The sequence below is a fragment of the Aulonocara sp. 'chitande type north' Nkhata Bay genome, linkage group LG3, assembly GCF_057382095.1.
Source record: "Aulonocara sp. 'chitande type north' Nkhata Bay isolate Kocher_YH1m ecotype deep benthic linkage group LG3, A_spYH_male_GT1.1, whole genome shotgun sequence".
Classification (NCBI taxonomy): domain Eukaryota; kingdom Metazoa; phylum Chordata; class Actinopteri; order Cichliformes; family Cichlidae; genus Aulonocara; species Aulonocara sp. 'chitande type north' Nkhata Bay.
Genome location: NC_141346.1, coordinates 160,900 through 180,228, shown reverse-complemented (window position 1 = coordinate 180,228; position 19,329 = coordinate 160,900). Strand labels below are relative to the sequence as shown.

At 40.0% G+C, this 19,329-nt stretch overlaps 1 protein-coding gene across 2 annotated transcripts; it reads right to left on the bottom strand.

Annotated features, from left to right (window-relative positions):
* Positions 1–1,186: 1,186 nt before the first annotated feature.
* On the bottom strand, positions 1,187–10,318 carry LOC147333335 (E3 ubiquitin/ISG15 ligase TRIM25). 2 transcript variants are annotated; one of them, XM_086266436.1, is made up of 8 exons: positions 9,970–10,318; positions 8,201–9,049; positions 7,913–8,021; positions 7,178–7,273; positions 3,949–4,182; positions 3,625–3,647; positions 2,745–2,893; positions 1,187–2,602 (listed from the first exon to the last, which is right to left on the bottom strand). In XM_086266436.1, exons 2-8 carry the CDS (start codon positions 8,842–8,844, stop codon positions 2,319–2,321), a joined length of 1,539 nt encoding a protein of 512 aa, XP_086122562.1. In that variant the 5' UTR covers positions 8,845–9,049; positions 9,970–10,318; the 3' UTR covers positions 1,187–2,318. The 2 variants fall into 2 exon arrangements, with proteins under 2 accessions (XP_086122562.1, XP_086122569.1); XM_086266443.1 differs by having other exon boundaries at positions 8,201–9,046.
* Between the last annotated feature and the right edge of the window lie 9,011 nt (positions 10,319–19,329).

Below are 19,329 nucleotides of genomic sequence, written 5' to 3'. Positions count from 1 at the left end.
AAAGTATAAACTAAGACCACTGCACTACTTTCAAGCACTTCAACTCGTACTCATCTTGATGTTGTTTTTTTATATTCTATATATTCTTCTTGATATTTATTCAGCTGTCTTAATTGCTTGTTTGTCCAAAACGTTTATTTTCTTTGAAGATATAATGATACAATAAATGTTTTATTTTAGTGGATATTTTGTTGACTCCATAAGGGATTTTCACATTCTTCCCATTCTGGACATCTTGCCCCTCTTTTACACCCTCATGATGTAAAGTTTTCTAGATCTGGCACTGCTGCTCTGTCCTCTGCATTAAAATGCACTCCCTTGGGGCAGTTAAAATGTATTTGTATTTGTAGAACTGTGATTCATGCTAATACAATCCATGCTTCCCTCTTGGCTCCACCTCTCGTGAAGAAGAGACTTTTGATGTCAGTGACACTTTCACCCAGATAAATATGGATATGCAAAAGTCACTTTGTGACAGGAATTTTCTTTCTGGCTCAGAATGAGCTTGACATGTTATAGGCCAATAATACACAACAGTTTAAATACTAGAGCAGGTGGTTGCTTCTCCTCTACAGTGTAGTGAAATATATTGGCGCCCCATGACTTGCGTGGTTGAACAGGCTACTCCTGTACTGAAAGCTGTCTCTAAACTATCCCACTTAAAGGCCTAAACTAAGATTTTATTATTATTAGTCTGCAGTGATGGACCGATGAGGTCAGGCTGGGGTGTCTGTGGACTATGTTTGCATATGATGTTGCGACGTGTAGTGAGAGCAGGTGGAAGAGAGAGAGCAATGGAGACTGAATTTAAATACCTATGGCCAACCAAAGCAACAGACAGTTAACAAAGAGGTGAACAAGACAGTGCAGGCAGGGAAGAGTGGGTGGAGAAGAGTATCTGAGTGAAAGAATAGCAGCTAGACTGAAAGGGAAGGTTTACAAGATGTTAGATGTGCGGTTTGGAGATGGCGACTGAGCTGGAGATGCTAAGATTTTCACTGGGAGTGACCAGAAAGGACAAGAATAGTAATGTGGATTTTGGAGGGACAGCTAAAGATGTTTAAGGTGGTGCTGCCAGGCAAAAAGGAAGAGCACAGATGAGGTTCATGGATTTAATGGAGGAGTACAAACAGAAGGTTGGTGTGACAGAAAAGGAGGATGCTAGGGATATGTGACATTTGTTTTATTTTCTTTCTTGCCCATTTTCCTGTGTTTAAAGTCTTCAGCCTGTTAGCTTTAAATGTCCTAATCAAACTGCAGTAATGCGTTTCCTGTACACAAAGCAAAAATATAAACTCTTACGTCACATTTCTCCAGCAACATAAACAACACCGTGACAACCGTGCACATTCACCAGGCTTTTTATTATTATTTTTAATTTTTACAATTCCTGAAGTTTGGCCCCTCAAATAATTTTATCAAAATGGAAATCAGCTGTCGACATTCAAAGGTTTCAGGTGTACCACAGCATTAACAGTAGTAAAGTGCGAAAGTACACATCACCTAAAACTGGTATTTTAAGAAGAATGTATGAACTGTGCATAGGAACAATTATTTTTGTTTTTACATGTTTGTAAATGCATTAACTGCTTTTAAAGCACAAAAAGCAAAACGTCATTCTGCAGTAAACTTCTGTTAGCACATTTCTTTAAACATCATGCCAAGCAGACAAACATCTCCTAAAGTATGCATGCACACACACTCTCACTCACAACCTTTTCTCTTTGGCTTACAATGCTGAAACAATCACAAGCTCATACACAGGTTCTGTTCCAGCAGATTTCTCAGAGCCTTCAGCAGAAGTTCTGATCGAAGGGCTTTCTTTGGAGCTATTGTTGTATCAAACGTTTTGCAGAAAGTTCTTCAATCAAGCTAGAGCAAATCTAGCTAACAAGGTGAAAGAGTAAATTCTCACTTTCTAAAAAATCTTTTTGGCAAAGTGCTCGAAAATCTGGTGTCACAGACGTGCAAAGGTTTCCCAAACTGAGCCGTTATACATTCACATTCATGTACAGCGAATGATTCTAAAGGAAAGCACCTGAATTAGGTTTGCCAGTGTGCGACACATGTTTAGGGTGAGAGTCACTTCAGCACATTCTCAGCCCTTGATTTGTTTCAAGTCCAGCTGAACTGGAGGCTTTCACTGCCCAGCATGTGTCTGAATGCTGTGTGAGGGTTAGAGGCAAATTGTGGGGCTTCTTGAGTCTTAATCTTCACATTCTGCGAACATGAAGACGAGCGATTTGTCATGTGACTGTGCACTCGTCCACAGTCGAGGATCAACTTCAAAGTGCTTCATTAGGTGGAAAATAATGCTATTAAACTCCTCTTTCTTCGTCATCCTCTTCCTCATCCCCATCCTCTTCTTCTTCCTCTTCAAAATCATCCTCCTCCTCCTCCTCCTCCGGGCTGTAATCATCATCATCATGCGGTCCCACCCCATCTTCCTCCTCATCGTCTTCCTCCTCCTCCCCCTCACTTCTCATTTCCTCTTCGCTGCTGTCATCTAGGTCGTCTTCATCTTCATCGTCCTCCTCCTCGTCCTCCTCCGGAGCCTCTTCCTCATTCTCGTCCTGCTCCTCCTCAGGATCAGAAATGTAGCCTGATGGAGAAAATGAAACAGAAGTTTGAGCAGAGCTGAAACAGCACAAATCGTTACGCTGCCAGATGTTTTCGGGTTAGAGGCTTGTGAAGCCGTTTCAGACACAGTGACGAGTGTCAGCAAATGACTGAATATTTCTTACACAGGGAATTGATAGCATCGCTAATGTGAGGCCGGAGCTCCTCTTCCAGAAATTTTCTCATTTCCTCTTCCATCGTCATTCCCACACCCTCCGTCTCCATGTCGACATACTCTGGGTAAAACATGTTTTTCCTTAGCTGCCTGCGGTAACTAAAGTGCACAAAGACAAAAGAAGTTACAGTTTGCTTCCTTCATCCATGTATACACGTCTTAAATCGCTAATTGTTTGCAACCATGCTGACACATAACTAAGCACTTCGGTCAGTCTATAATAATCAGTTTAAGTAAAACTACAATATGTACTGGTAAAAACTCCTTAAATATCATGCTTCTAATGGTTTTTCGTGATATACACACACAGCAGCCACTTTGTTAGGTACACCTGTTGAATTGCTGAATGAAAATATCTAATTAGCCAATCACATGGCAGCAACATACATGTCACAAAGGTTGAATCATCTCAATCTGGTTTCTTGAACATGACAGTGAGTTCACTGTCCTCCAACAATCTCCACAGTCAGCAGATCTCAATCTAATAGAGCAACGTTGGGACATGGTGGAACCGGAGATTCACATCATGCATGTAAAGCCGGCAAATCTGCAGCCACTGTGTGATACAGTCATGTCAACATGGACCAAAATCTCTCAAATATTTCAAGCAACCTGTTCAAGTCGCTCTGTAGTTAAGAACCTGGCACCAATGAGATGTATTCAAAAAAAAGTGGCTGCTGAGTGTTTATTTTTTCCTCCCCACAAAAAAATAAGCTAACAGATAATTTCAGCTGTGAGAAATATTAGGATGTTTAAACTTTATTTTGTCTGTATGATGTAAGAATAAAGCAAAGATGAACTGAGAAATTAAAAAAAAAAAAAAAACTTACTATTTTCCTTTTGTCCTGTATGCCTGAAAAAAACAAAACAGACATCAACACAAATAAATCAATTATTAAAACAAATCTATGCGTATCTCCACACACAGATTGTACTTTGGTGGGCAGCCCTGGAATATAAACCATCACATTTACATCATCCTAGCAGGATAGTCTGAGAGTTTGATGACAGCATTCTGTTGGTATTTTTACAGCTTTTAACTTCAGCAGGATAAACTTTCTTTCGGATCAGTTCAATAATGTCACAAGAAAATGTTCCGTGCTTTAAGAGTAAAATCGCGGCCGCAGTTTGACAGTGACGCGTTAGAGTCTCACCTCGATGAAGCGGAAAGGGTCGCTCTCGAGCATGAGACCTTCGATGCCGCAGCGGACTTCCTGTAAGCGCGCCTGGTCCTTGGTGATCTTGATGATGTTCATCTGAATGGTCGGGCTGTTGATGTCACAGTGAGCGCGTGCACAGTCTCGCAATCTGCCGATGAAGCTCTGCACTTTGGTCTTCATCTCGTCTCCCAGTCGGGTCAAGCACAGCTCGGTGTCGTCCATAAACTTCTAACGAGGGAAGCGACGGAAAGAAGAAAAAGTCAATCAGCTGGACGATGGTGCAAAAGTGCAAGAATTTAATTTACTCAACATGAATAAGTGATGTGTAAACGGTCTAGTGCTTTACACATTCACCTAACCTAACCAGATGAGACCGTCCCCTTTGGGGTTGCGTCGGGAAGGTATGGAAGCTCATTTCTGCCACAGATTTTTTTTTCCCAGGATCTGTAAATCCAAATTTTGTGTTACAATGTTAAAATTTCAAATTAATAACTCAAAAGTTTTATTTAGGCATCTTGAAATTTAGAGTTACTCAAGCTTGAGTCAGAGCATTGCCTGACTTTGTTTTTTTGAAGCAGAAACAAGTGCCCATAGCAAAGACATCCTGGGTACTAAAAATAAATCAATCAGCAAGCCTAAGTGATTAAGGGAGCAGAAGAAAAGAAACAAAAACCCCTCCTTATTATACTCCTTACCATATTAAGCTTATTTATAATTATAATTTTTATATTTTTTTAAACCCATTCAAGTTCTCAACTTTGGACATATTACTTCTTTTTTAGGATTCAAATTTTGTGTTAGTAAATTGTTAAACAGTGGTGGTGCTGAGCTGTGCGCTTTGCCTGACTGCTGATGGGAAAGGTGGAGCTGGTTGATTCAGAGCGCAGTATCAGGTGAGGCAAGAGGCACACCTGTAGCAGAAGGGGAAGTCATACAAGGAGGATGTACACAGTGAGAAGGACTTTTAAAAAGCGCGTGCCCTGAGCGACCTGTTTACAAAGCTGAACAAGCTGTTCTATGCAGAGGAGAACTGACAGTGGCTGAGCCTCTTGCCACAGTACTGTACAGTTGTGGTTATACAGTCATCATGGGCATGAATGTTGAAAAAGTCTCCAGATTGCTCTCCATGGTGCTGAAAAGGTTCCCCTCCCCAATCACTGCATGGAATATACAAAACACTAAAACAAATGAAACTGCAAACTTCAAACTTCAAAGTGGTTTTCATGATCATCCTGTGAGCTGTAACGGTTTCTTCTGTTTAGAGGTCTCTGGCTCCATTTAACTCTAAAGTAACGTGCAGCAGAGCTTCGTAGAACATGATGACCCAGCACCTCTACAGGCGTCAATCTGCACCTTCAGAGGCCTGGGTGGACTTTATCTAGTTTTGGGATGACTGAGGCCTTACATTCATAAAACTTTGGTGTGGTTTAGACTAGAGATGGCACGATACCACTTTTTTTTTTATGTCCGATACCGATATCATAAATTTGGATATCTGCAGATACCGATATGAAGCCGATAGTGTTTTTTAATCAATAGAACTGGGGGTTTTTTTGGTTTTTTTTATATCTTGCTGCATTTTGTATAAGTTCATACTGAAGTTTAAAACAAAAACACTAAAGCTATTGTGTTATACCTGTATGCAAAAAATACACTGCACCCAAATTATTTCATAGTTGAGCAAAAACTGATCAATCTAATAAACTTAAACCTACACCATCCTCCCTATTCTGGTATTTTACAGAGTACTTAGCGGAAATATTAAGCAACCTAACTAATAGGGTTCTAAAACTCCCAGCAAAACAAACAAAACAAAAAAAGGGAACCACCCTCCACCTCATGAGGCTTAATTGACGTAATCAACTTTAATTTGATGCAGGGTGGGAAAGGGGAAAAAATAAAAAAATAAAATAAAAAAAAATGCACAGAAATCAATTATTTTTCCACAATTAAATAGATTAAACATTTTTCTTTAACAGATGGTACCTTTCCAAAGGAAAAAAGTACTATAGCTTACTAGGGTATATTAGACTTAACAGTTACTATATACAGTAATGGACTTCTATACATTTTACATCAGATTAAAACTTTGGGTGTAAGATTCAAATAATTATTTATTAAAAGCTCGACATTTAAAATGACAATAAGAAAGAAAAGTGTGTCTCTGTGCCCCCTGTTCATACCCTATCGGCCCCCCTGGCTAAACTTTGCTAGATCCGCCCCTGCACAGTTACCAGCCGTCAGCTGCATAGAAAAAGATCCTGGTGTAGAAAGTAATATTAAATAAATTCTAACAACAGCTTATCAAGCTTAAACGTGCTGCTGTTGTTCAGCCGCTGGTTTCCTCTTTCTGGCGCGAAGTGGGCGAAAAACAAACAAGAGACGGGAGTCACGACAGAAAAGCTGATCAGCTGATCACTGATCAGTTTCATGATTGAAGTAGCAGCAGGAGAGGGAGGGGGAGAGAAGAGGCAGTCGCTCCATATATCAGTTGTTAAGCTTAACGCGGGAATGCTTTACAAACATTAAGAGATGGACTTACACACTTGCTTTACTTCTCTCTGGGATAACTTCCTCGGAGATGAAATGCCGGTTTGGTAGCGAGGCTCCAAAAACACACAGCCGCTCTATCACATGACGCATACTGCTCCGACGTGCTACGGTTATGAGCAGAGTTACGCCGTGTTGCAAGTTTTGTGAGGTGCTTTTTTGATATTTAATGGATCGGATAACATTTTTTTATTTCTCTCCGATATCTGATCCAGTAATTTAGGTCAGTATCAGACCGATGCCGATACGAATATCGGATCAGTCCATCTCTAGTTTAGGCTAAAGGAAAAGGTGCTGTGTTAGCCTTATCTGAATAAATAAGGAGCTTTGGAAAAACTGTACCTGTGTCCTGATACCACATAGCCCTCACTAATAATTATTCCAGCCACCAGCGCGATCATCCCTGCTTTCCTCAGGAATGAGCTTTACAGAAGTCTCTTAAAGGCTTCATCTAGAACTAGAAGTAGTACTGGCACATGCTTATGCTGAGTCAGTATTTATGTTTAGGTACAGGCCTCCCAGAACTGGGATTGAAAAGACAAAAGTGCAAAATAATAGTAGTTTAAAAAAAAACAAAAACAAAAAAAAAAAAAACCCCAGGACAAATGGTAACATACTAAAAAAAAAAAAATGTATCAGTTATGTTTAGATAGTGAAATGTGAGGCCTCTTACTTTACTGTGCCGCTCCTTCTCCTTCTGCTCCTGGAATTTTTTCTCAGCCATGCTGTACTTCCTTTCTATCCTGTACAGCTGCTTGTCCAGCACCCCCTGGCAAACAAGAGCAGCCGAGTAAGTTTAAAGCGAATGAAGGCACAAAACGGTTTCACGTTTAACATGAAGGGACTCCAAGATTGAGCGTAAAATAAGAAGTGCGTCCTGTCAATATGTTGTTGTTGCTGTTGGTGGTGTGTGAGACTGGGAGCTGCAAAGCTACAGCCAAGCAGTGTTGAAACAGCTGAGGGCATAAAGTATACGCTGGACAGCGCTAAAATGTGGACGGGTCTGCTGTGGTTCTTTCATTCAGCTTAAACAATTAAATAAATTCTCAGCTGCCACTCATAGGACATTTTGTCTTTTTCAGACCATTCCTACAAATCCTATAGACAGTTCTGTGGGAAAATCTCAGTTTCTGAAATACTCAGACAAGACCATGCGATGCCAACAACCATTCAAAATCACTTAAGTACCCTCTTCCTCATTCTGATGCTCAATTAGAATTTCAGCATTTCTACTTACCTAAATGAGTTAATGCCTGATTATGTTCACATTAACAAGCATTTGAACAGATGTATCTAATAGAGTGGCCAGTGCGTGTATATTCAGTGTTTAGCCATTAAAAAAAACAAAACCTCTTTATCATCATAACATTACAGACTGGAGAAACTCTAATTTTGGTAAAGAGTGTACCTTTAAATCCTTCATTGTATTTTTCAGAGTCTTGATCGTGTGTCCTGAGTGTCCTCCCTCTATGGTACAGGCGTTGCACACACATATCTTGTCATCAATGCAGTAATATCTGGAGTAAGAATAACAGGGCTCAGATAAAAATGAACACTAAAAGCTGATCAACAGAGCAAATCAGTAAAGCCTGGGGGGGGGGGGGCGACATCCTCACTAGTAAATAAATAAATGTTTTACAGGCACTCAGCTACTCTTCATGAAAAAGTCAAAAGGCCATCTCCTCCTCCTCCCTACCTGTAGATCTCATCATGATCACGGCACTTCCTCTTCCAGAAGTCATTCATCGGCTCGGTGAGAGGATGCATGCGGAATGCCGGCAGTTCCAGATGTGGCTTTAAATGCTCTTGGCACATCGACACCTCGCATTTCAAGCAGGTCTTTACTGCAAACATCGAAGCGGCAGCAGCAGGAGCTGCTGCTCCCTCGCTATCACCCCCTTGTTGAGAAACAGAAGCAGCAGAAGAGCAGTCCACAGCAGCACTGGCAGCCGGTGCCTCGGCAGAGCCTGAAGGGCAGTAGTCACATGGCACAGCGATCCCATTCCTGCAAGGTTGTAGCACGAGAGAGGACGACGGCAGATCCCTTGATTTTAAAGCTGTGGGAGGCATGGCGCGAACCCTGCGCCTGTGACGGTAGTCATCGGCGATATTGGCAAGTTTAAAGTTTTTCTGAAATTTGGTGCTACACTGGTGGCTGTTACGGCATTCTGGACAGCGGAAGTGACTCCGCTCTGCCTGCCGCTTCAGGCGATCGAGGCAAGTCTTGCAGAAGTTGTGCCCGCAAGGAAGCAAGTGAGGGTCCCGGTACAAGTCCAAGCACACCGGACAGGTGAGCTCATCCTGAAGGACACTGGACTGCGGTGACTCAGCCGAGGCCATGTCACTGGATGTGAGGGCAGGGGAAATGAGCCGGAGACAGATGGACGTTTCCCAAAATAGGAAAAAGATGCAATGATGAGGGGGGGGACAGACGTGGAAACAGAGGGTGAGGTGGTCGGGATAGGAGAGAGTAAAAGGAAAAGAAACAGGAGGAAAAAAGGACTCCACGCGTTTCCTAAAGTGTGGTTTAATTTTCTGCAGGCTGCTGAAAACAGAAGAAACAAGTTTAAGTTTATTGCTAATGAATGTCTTCAAATATTATTCTGTCAAATTAATAGCTTAAAAACACAAAAATAAACATACAAGGCCTAGAGAAAAACAGTTTACTTGTTATGCTTTTCATAACAAATAAACCAGGCAAATGCAGTTTTTTGCAGCTGGTTTGCATAATTTCAATGTGCTGCCAGTCATTTACAGTCAGAAAAAAAGAAATCACGAGTATTAATTATTCTTTGAGACTCAAATGTCAAAATGTGCTAACTTTTCCTTTTCTCGTGATGGCAAACTTGAGCAGATCTGGCTTTCACTGATAAAACAACAACAACGACAAAAAAAAAAAAAAAAAACACCGCCAAAACAAACAAAGTTGAGCACTTCCACGGAAAGCAGGTGTTATAAACACTTGCAACGTTCTTAAATATTTATGTTATTGTTTTAAGTACGCTTGAGAGTGTCACGTGATCATTTTCGCTGCCTCCTAATTGTACATGCTGCATAATAAAGCCTGGAATTGAAAGTAAAACTTCCTGCTTGTCGAGACCACAGGGCAAAGTCACTTGTCCCGTCTTCCTCTGTTTATTGAACACGTTTAACAAAATCAGTCTGCTGTTTACATGACACACAAAAAAAAGTGCAGTTCCCAGTGGTCAGCACTGGTTTCCAGTGTCGCACCCGTCACACACACAGGCCTGGAAAGCTGCCATGAAAGCGTCCAGCCCTTGATTAAAACAGAGGGCCTTTAATGTGTCACGGATTTAAAAACCTGCGATCGCCTCTGTCCGTTAGTGTTAAACCGACAATTAGCTAACTTGGCTACACTAATCTCCCGCTCCCCGTCGAGATGCCGGGGAATAGGTTAAAAAACAAAACAAAAAACGGCACAAACAGACATTAAAGTCCCCTTACCTCGACAGAGTATCCAAGGTAGCTTTGTGAAGAGATGAAACGGTGATTTTTGCGGTTTGACAGCCTGTCAGTCGTGGCCGTGGTGCACCTGCCGTGGCTAACGTATTAACATTACCGCCCGTTAGCGCTGCCGCTTTTCCCCCCTTGTTCCCTCTGTGTCCGCACAGTCCAGGTTAGTCCGCGGGGAAATATTCCAGACAGCCGGCATTTAGATTCCCATCTGGAGTTTTCTGGATGTGACACAAAAGGACGAGTTGACACAAACCTGTGCGGAAGACAAACGGACAGCTGGCGGACTGAGACCGAGCAGGTTGATGCGGGGAAAATGCTGCCTTCACTGTGCCTGGGAAATCTGTATTTTATACGTACTGCGCGATTTGTTTGTGATTGCGCCGCTCGGGATCGCTGTTACATAGTGTGGGCTGTTGCAGAATGGTTGTTGAACCCTGTTATGAGTCATTCTATAATTAGAGGACAATTTAGGGTTCATGATCTTCTCTCATGTCTTTAAGAAAGACGATTAGCAAAATCATTTCAAAGATGTGGGACTGTCATGGCTGAGGCCGTGAAGACAGAAGGACTCAGAAGCGAAACTTACACAGACGCAAAAGTGAACGTGAAAACAAGCCTTTATTCTCTAAACATGGAATGCAACAACAATTAAACAATGAAAGCTGCAAGCAGTGTTGAGAGGGCGTGTTAAGCTACTCCCAACCAGGGGGGGATCTAGAGAAATTTTCTTAGAGTGGCATGAGGGTGGCAAAATCCAGGACACTATGCAATAAATTCAGTTTTAGCATTTATATTCAATGTTGACTGTAACTACGCTCAAACTGTTAATGCTATCTTATTTTAATAAACAACATTGTCATATGCAAAACAGGGGTGGCACTTGGGGTGGCAAAGGATCATTTTAGGGTGGCACTTGCCACTCCATGCCACTCTTCTAGATCTGCCCCTGCTCCCAACACCTACACCCAGCAAGTCCGATCTGGTGTCACACTGATAGATTTTATTTCTCTTCCCACTGGGTGGGACTCTAACCATTGATTACAAATATCAATCTTTCCAAACGTGTCACGCCTTTTGACGAAAGGTGGCTTGGGTCATCCACCTCTATGCTATACCAGAAGTGTAAAACATGACATTTTCTGTTCCCACTAGTTGGCGCTGTTGCTGATGTTAAATATAGCAGTTAAATATGTTCAGCAAGGGAGCCTTATCACATGTGAGAAGTTTGGTCCAGCTTGAAGAATGTAAAATGGTAAATGGCCTGTATTTGTATGGCGCTTTACTAGTCCCTAAGGACCCCAAAGCGCTTTACACAACCAGTCATCCCCCCATTCACACACTGGTGATGGCAAGCTACACCCTGGGGCGCACTGACAGAGGCGAGGCTGCCAGACACTGGCGCCACCAGGTCCTCTGACCACCACCAGTAGGCAACGGGTGAAGTGTCTTGCCCAAGGACACAACGATCGAGACCAAGCCGGGGCTCGAACCGGCAACCTTCTAATTACCAGGTGAACACCCAACTCTTGAGCCACGATCAACGTAGGAATGATGCATGTAGGAAGGGAGAGCAATTAAGATTTTCATGGTGAATGATTGAAATTTGCTGTGGCGCCATGTCCACACCCTATGACAAAAACTCAGCGGTGTAGTTGACACTGACCAAATATGAAGGTGATCTGATCAAATCCCTAGGAGGAGTTCGCACAAGTTTAGGGCCTGGAAATGGCAAAATTAGCACCAAAATGTCACTTTCAATTCAAAACGGTGAACTTCCTGTTGGGTTTGCATCAATCGGTCTACTGACTTTTGTTTGTCTCGCCATGTTACACATGTTTACCAAATCTAATCTATGTGACTCAAACTATGTGTTTGTAGGACTTCATTAAACAATACATAGGTGGTGTTCTAGAGCAAATTTGCACCGCCCATATGTGAACCATTAAAATATGTAATTTTTCACCAGACCTGATACGTGTACAAAATTTAATGAGTTCAACATGTTAAAGGCCATTAATTTCACTGAAAAATAATAAACGGAAACAATAGGGCCTTTGCACTTCAGTGCTTGGGCCCTAATTAATTTTGAACTACGGGTTTACTAGATCTGTTTAATGATATCAATTTGACCTGTTAAATATTCTGTTTTGTTCAAATGAATATACTAACGTTATTACAATAAATAAATCACAGAAATCAGTCGATTCTGATCATTGTGAGGACCTTTCAGCGGATGAACTTTATTAATTTTAGTGATTTGCCGTGCAGTCCATTCTTCTCCGTTTAAGAGACGCTGGTATTGGATCTTAATGATTTGATAATAAAACCAACAGCTTAATTATACTGCATGATATCACTGTAATTAGAAACCATTAAGACAAATTTCTGGTAAACTGACTATATACAGGAAAGCAGTACTTTTCATTTCATTTTCATTTCTGCTGAAATGAACGAAGCTATGATTGAAGGTATTTTACTAATGCACAAAGATTAATACAATTGTCTCACTAACATGCTTGATCCCCAGGAAGAGATGACATCACGCTCAGCACAATGGAACATATTACATAATACCAAAGACACAGGAATGTGCAGTATGCAGCAGGCGTGGCTGAGACTCTCCTGTCATCACACACCTGCTGCAGCTCTAACAGGTCTCCTAAAAGGTGAGTAAGCTAAAATATCTCGTGTGTTTTTGAAAGACAGAAAAACAGTTAAATTTTCTCTTTATTTAAAATTTGTAAGTTAAGAACCTAACAATCCAAGCTGTAATAAATCATAAATCTATTTGGTGATTTGATAATTTAATGTCCAGATGTGACAAAGCAATCAAAAGGGGTTATAATAAAAATAAAATGACAACGCTATCTAGGGGAATTCCATTCCAAGGAAATACAAAATCTTAAAAACCAGAAAAGATTGTAGAGATTCAAGGATGCTCCAATAAAGCTAACTGTGGCACAACCTGTCTTGGATTACATAAAACTGTACAATGGACAGGAGTTAAGCTGGCATGCACTGTGTCATTTTTTGTGTGTGATTCAGCTCCTGCTCAAACTGTACAATTGAAATGCAGAGGTTAGAAGTTTGTAGGTCATGATGCAGGTACTCACACCATACGGCCCAATGCTCTGATGCGACCTGAATGCTCACACTGTGCATCCATAACATGAAGTAGTCATATTAAGTGTTAAAAGAGTGACCCACCACTGAAGGTCCGACGGCTACTGGTGTGTCTTTAGTTTGCTGTTTTAAAAACAAAATCTGTCTCTCAAGTTAAAAACATGTTAAAAGTCAATGAAAAACACCAAGCACCAAGCTCGCGGCTCACAGTCTTGAGAAAGTGTACATTTTAATAAAACAAGAAACCACAAACGCGCATGCACACATACACTTAAAACAAAATACACGGACTGCTGAACTTGCACCATGCAAGTAAACAGTGGCCAGTACTGGTTATGGTTGTTAAAATATTGATCGTGGGCCCTCAGAAGAAGAGGAATATCCTGCACAGCTCCCTATGGAAACTGGAGCAAGCCAGCTGGATAGGTACAGGTATTGCAACCAACCAGCACTCGAGGGCAGTGTGGCCTAAATATAGGTAGCGAAAAAGCACCCCGGCAGGTAGGCTGTGCACCTGACTTGACCATATCAAGCATATCCACTCTCACTGACATCAGACTGAGCTATGTGAAAAAAAGCACAATGAAGAATGAGGTTTTGATTCAAAGGGTTTACCTGTACATTAGCTGAGCTGTCAAAATGTTATAGCAAATTATAACATCTGTGCTGCAACTATGGTTAGTGTTTTTGTTTTGATTTGTTTTTTGTTGTGTTTTGGGAGAGATGCAGCATCTAGTTTTGTTAGTCTTCATGTCAGAAAGCATAAACTAAGAAGGCAGTATGGGGTGAACACTATGCATGATAGTGTAATGATGTTATGTTTTTCTGTCTAATCCACATCTCTTCAGGTATCTGTTTCTGCTTCAGAAACTAGTCCAGTGGGATTTAAAGAAAGACACAAAACGTTCCTCTTCATTCTGAAGTCTAAGCTTAAAGCCATGGAACAAAATGAAAATGTAGCAGGAGTTTTGGAGACTGACATCACAGATAATCCTACTGTGTCCAGAACCAGGGAGCTGTTCTCTTTCTTGGCACTGATTAATGCTTACGTACCTGAGTTTCACCTCCCGATGCAACAGTGTCAACAAATCCTTAGACCACCTGATCCAATCCATAGAGGACCCCCATTTGAAGAACGAATGAAGCCTTTTATCTCCTTCATTAATAACGTGTTTCAATGGACCAGGAGATAGCACGGGAAGCTGTGGAGAAACTCAATGACTTTGGGTTTAACTGAAGTAAAACTGTGAAGAAATTAATGGATTCAGTTTGTGTTGCTCAAACTGAACCATGTGTATAAACAATTAATTAAAGATTTGTTAACAAAAGAGAGAAATGGGAAAAACAAACAAAAAAAGTTTTCAGGATTGATAACAGACATTTTGGAAAAAGAAAAACTTCACCGTGCTGTCTCTGTATTGAAATCTGCAACATACAAATTCCAAGAAATTCTTGTTTCCCCCCCCAAAATTTCTCGTCTATATTGCACAAAAACCAAGAATTTAGGACTAGCTGAAAAATGGGTCAAGACAGTGGTTGCAAGAGCTCCAAACAACTCTTACGTGGCCGACACTCTTGGACAAGTTTATAAGAAACGCTTAATTCAAGCCAGTAAGGATAAAGATGACATTTTAAAAAGGGCAAAGGCAAATGGTATCTAACCTACTCCAAACCTGGCATGAGCAGCTTTGAGTCGCCTTTCTTCTGGGGGGGTTGTTGCACTCTGTTATGAGTACTACACAAAAAAACAGAGCAGCAGACTCCACCAGCTTTCCAGGCCTCCTTGATTTGCTCAATCACGGTCTTTTCATGTCAAAGGGAAGACGTGCTAGATTTGAGGAGCCTGAAAAAACTGTGTCATCTGATGATGGCGAACAGAGGTGGCAGCCAATGATCTTTTGGGCTCTGCAATTACCCTCTGTGTATCCTTCCTGTTCTCAGTTGAGGCTCCTGTGTCCCAAACACCTGGACAGTAGGAGAGCCCTCCCTCCACTGAGGACTGGTAACAGGCCACCTGCAGCTTCTGGTTTTATATAAGTCTTATTCATACCAAGTGCATCAGTTCTTTTACTTTTGGTTTGATACAAAACTTTTTTTTTCACAGATTAAAATATTTATTATTATTTTATTTAATTACAATTCCATTTGTGAGTAACATGAACTTATTGCACACTGGGAATTATTAAGGTTCAGATATGATATTTGGAATTTTGAGTTTTCTAATTTTTTCTTGTCATTCTTTTTCTGCTCTTTTCAAACTAGATACCATAAGTAACAACACTGGTACAACTACAGCCTCACTGACATTTCCTATGCAAGGTATAACACATTATATAACATGTTAATTATTAGCCCCATGTGCATATTGCACATACAACACAATTAATGTAATAATTAATAATGTAGTAATTAAAAACTTATTGAGTTTGGTTATTTGCTGTGAGAAGCAACAGCGTTCAATTTGTAAAGCTATGAAAAATCTGGCAATGCTTAATGACAAAGAATAGTCGATGTGTTTAATTTTCAAAAGATATTATGTAGAATATGAATAAACTTAAATAAGTCTTATTGTTGTTAGTCCATCAGTGCATTTCCTTTTGGTTTGATTTAAAAAAAAATGGAAATCAACAAAAGGAAGGTACAGATCCTGAATAACGTACTTACAGTGAACACCATGTCACCAGTGACCCATATATGGTTATGTTTTATTTCATCCATATGTTAAAGAGAGAAATGTTTGGAAACTAGAAGAATTTCATGGCCAGTTTTATCCATCCATCCATTCGCTTCCGCTTATCCTTTTCAGGGTCGCGGGGGGCGCTGGAGTCTATCCCAGCTGTCATAGTGCGAGAGGCAGGGTACACCCTGGACAGGTCGCCAGTCTGTCGCAGGGCTAACACACAGGGACAGACACTATTCACACTCACATTCACTCGCACATTCACACCTAGTGGCAATTTGGATTATCCAATTAACCTATCCCCACAAGCTGCATGTCTTTGGACCAGTTTTATGTTTTGATTAATTCAGTGTCTAATCTTCATTTTGAGCTACAGATCTGTTAAGAATGCACAAATATCCTATCTGACATTAACAAGTGATGATTAATCCTTGAGGCCAGGGAGAGGGGACTTTTTACGGTTTTACAACCTATTTTAAGAGAAAAAAACATAAATAATCTCGTAATATCAGGTCCTGTTTTCTTTAAGATATAAAAACAAAACAGCTAAACAGTATGTAAGTTGTCTGGTCGAAATTAGAAGTTAGACTGTTTGGATTTCAGTGTATCTCTAACCAGGTTCACACATCTCTTTCTTCCTCTGGCAGACACATGTGTGGAGAACAGCAAATTACTCTAAAAGAGGACCAAAGAGAAGATTTGACCACAGTATAGTGTAAACTCATCACTATACTCATTAATCCCATGCACTGTTTGTGTGGCTTTTCTCAGATCTGACTGAAATCGAAATTCTTCTCACAGTGTGTAATGCAGGTATTGATGATCCTCAGAATAAAAATTAAGTGAAAAATATTATGGAGGTTGTTCTGAGCTGCTGCATAATTTTGGCTTAGAAATTAATTTTTGTCATACTGAAATATAATGAACGTGCAGGGTTTTGTGACAGTAGTAAAGAAGAGAAAAAAAGACTGTTATGATTTTCTACACCGGTGTTCCATTATTCACCACTAGATGGAGGCAGTCACCTGTGTGTGCGTGTGTGTGTGTGCGTGGTCCTTTTTACATGTATGAAAATGCATATCCAAGTGTGGTTATACATCAGCCTCTAAAGTGGTTTCAAGAACTCAGCTTGACTTTGCACACTGAAGAGTAACGACATGGGGGAAAAAAAGCAGAATAACAATAAAAACACTTTTGACAATCAAGTAATCTTAATAGTCACTTGCAATAAATCTAAATATTAAACTTTTGCATTTGCAAATAAGGACTTGCATGTAAATAAAAGTATTATCTTAAGCTTGATCATCCTCTTGCTGAAAGTTAAAACAGAAGATTAAGTTCAATTAAACATGTACCTCTAGTTTAAAAGGGGTTCATAAACTCACTTTGGTCTTTAATTGTTTATACACAGGGAAATGACAAGATGAAAGAAAGGCAGAATAACAACACACTAGAAACACTTTGGAGATTCTCGTAATCTTAAGCATTTTCAAATTTGCATTTGCAAATAAGGACTTACATGTAAATAAGTGCATTTTCTTGAGCTTTATCATTCTCTTACTTAAAGTTAAAACAGGAGAATAAAGTAAATATGGGTCAATTCCTTTTTTATTTCTATAGTGTCAGATCACAACAGTACTACAGTATTGGCCTCAATGCATCTAATAGACCCTATATTAATAGAGAGAAAACCCCAACAAACAAACAACCTCCTATGACCAAGCACTTTACGACAGTTGGAAGGAAAAAGTCCCTTTTAACGGGAAGAAGCCTCAGGCAGGAGCAGCGACTGGTTGGGGTGAGGGGAGGGAGTAAGGCCAAAAGGCACACAATGATTAAATGCAGAGTGTTGTATAAACACATATAGAGTGGAAGGTGTACTGCAGCTTAATTAAGGGAGGTCAGCTGATCCAACTCAAAATATATGTATTTAAAAAAAAAGAAGTTTTGAGCCAAATCTTAAAAGTAGAGAGGATGTCTATCTCCCAAATCCAAACTGGGAACTGGTTTGGCCTCCCATTCTACTTTTAAATACCCCAGAAACCACAAGTAATCCTGCAGTCTGAGAGCAAAGTGCTTCATTGGGTTCATATGGTACTATGAGGGGTTGAAAATACAGTACGCGGTAACGTGTTAGTGTAATCTGATTACTTTTTTCAAGTAATGAGTAAAGTTAGGGATTACTATTGCAAAAACGGTAATTAAATTACCGTTACTTACCCGTAAGCATGCTGCATTACTACGTTACTAAAACCATGATTCTTTTGTGAGTGTCTCATGACAATGATGTAAGCAAGTGCGACGTGCGTGACAACAGCTGTGTGCAGATCAACAATAGATCATATATTGAGTGCTAGAGAGAGTATGACCATGCCACGTTTAAAGCGTGGAAGTACTGACCTTACTTTGAGTTTGATTCCGTAAAAAGTGACAAAAACATTAGTGTCTGCTGTTCACTGCGTGCGAAGAAAACTTCTTTTTACAGGACAAACCTCCGCCTGCTATACAGGTGAAAACAGAGCAACAGGACCGCTGAGTCTTTGATTTTATTTATTTTCTGCTGTGTTTTACTTGCATCTATTTGAAAGACTGAGTGTAAACACAAAAAATATTTTATTTTATGTGCTGGAATGTGGAGAAAATAGGTTTAAATGTTAAACAAATTTCTTCCGGTCAGAGAATGTTGCATATAATTTGATTTTTGCTTGATGCATAAAGTTAAGATTTAAACTAATAAAAAAATTTTAGACTTTTTTTTTCATTTGATTGCATTTTATATAATGGATTATGCAGAAAGTAGTAGAAAGTAGTAAAGTCGAATTGAGCTGAAAGATCTATTGCTTTATTACCTATTCAAGTAGTAAATCATGTTTTTAAAAAGTAACTAAGTAACTAATTACTTTTGAAAATAAGTAATCAGTAAATTAAAGGGATTACTTTTTGGGGAAGTAATCAGTAATTAGTTACTGATTACTTTTTCAAGTAACTTGAGCAACACTGGTTACTACTAAATATTCCATAGTCAATTGTTCAGTGAAATTTAATTAAATGAAATTCAGTTCAGTTTTATTTATATACCACCAACAGCCACCTAAAGCTGCTTTATATTTTAAGGTAAAACCCCTGTAGTTAGTAGTATTGTAATAAAGTGGAAACAATTAGGAATGACAACAACTCGGCCAGGAAGTGGTAACTAAATTCCCTTAACTCTTCTCCATAATTGTTTTGCATTGCGTACAAATACATTGACCTTCAGTTCCACAGAAGGATTCACAGTCAAAACACAGCAGATGTACCTGACAATGCACGTGCCAACAACATCACCTCACCAGACCAGAGTATGCAAATCCATCTCACTGTGATGGATTTCCATATGGTGTGAATGTTTTGGCACGTTGCACCACAGATGTTACAGGGAAGCCACAGAGTACACAACACATCAGATCAGGTACTTTCTAAACTTTGATTATAAATTCAAATTTTACATGTACAAATATTTATTTATTTCTATTAGTTGCTTTACTGGTAGTAATAGTTGTTTTTAG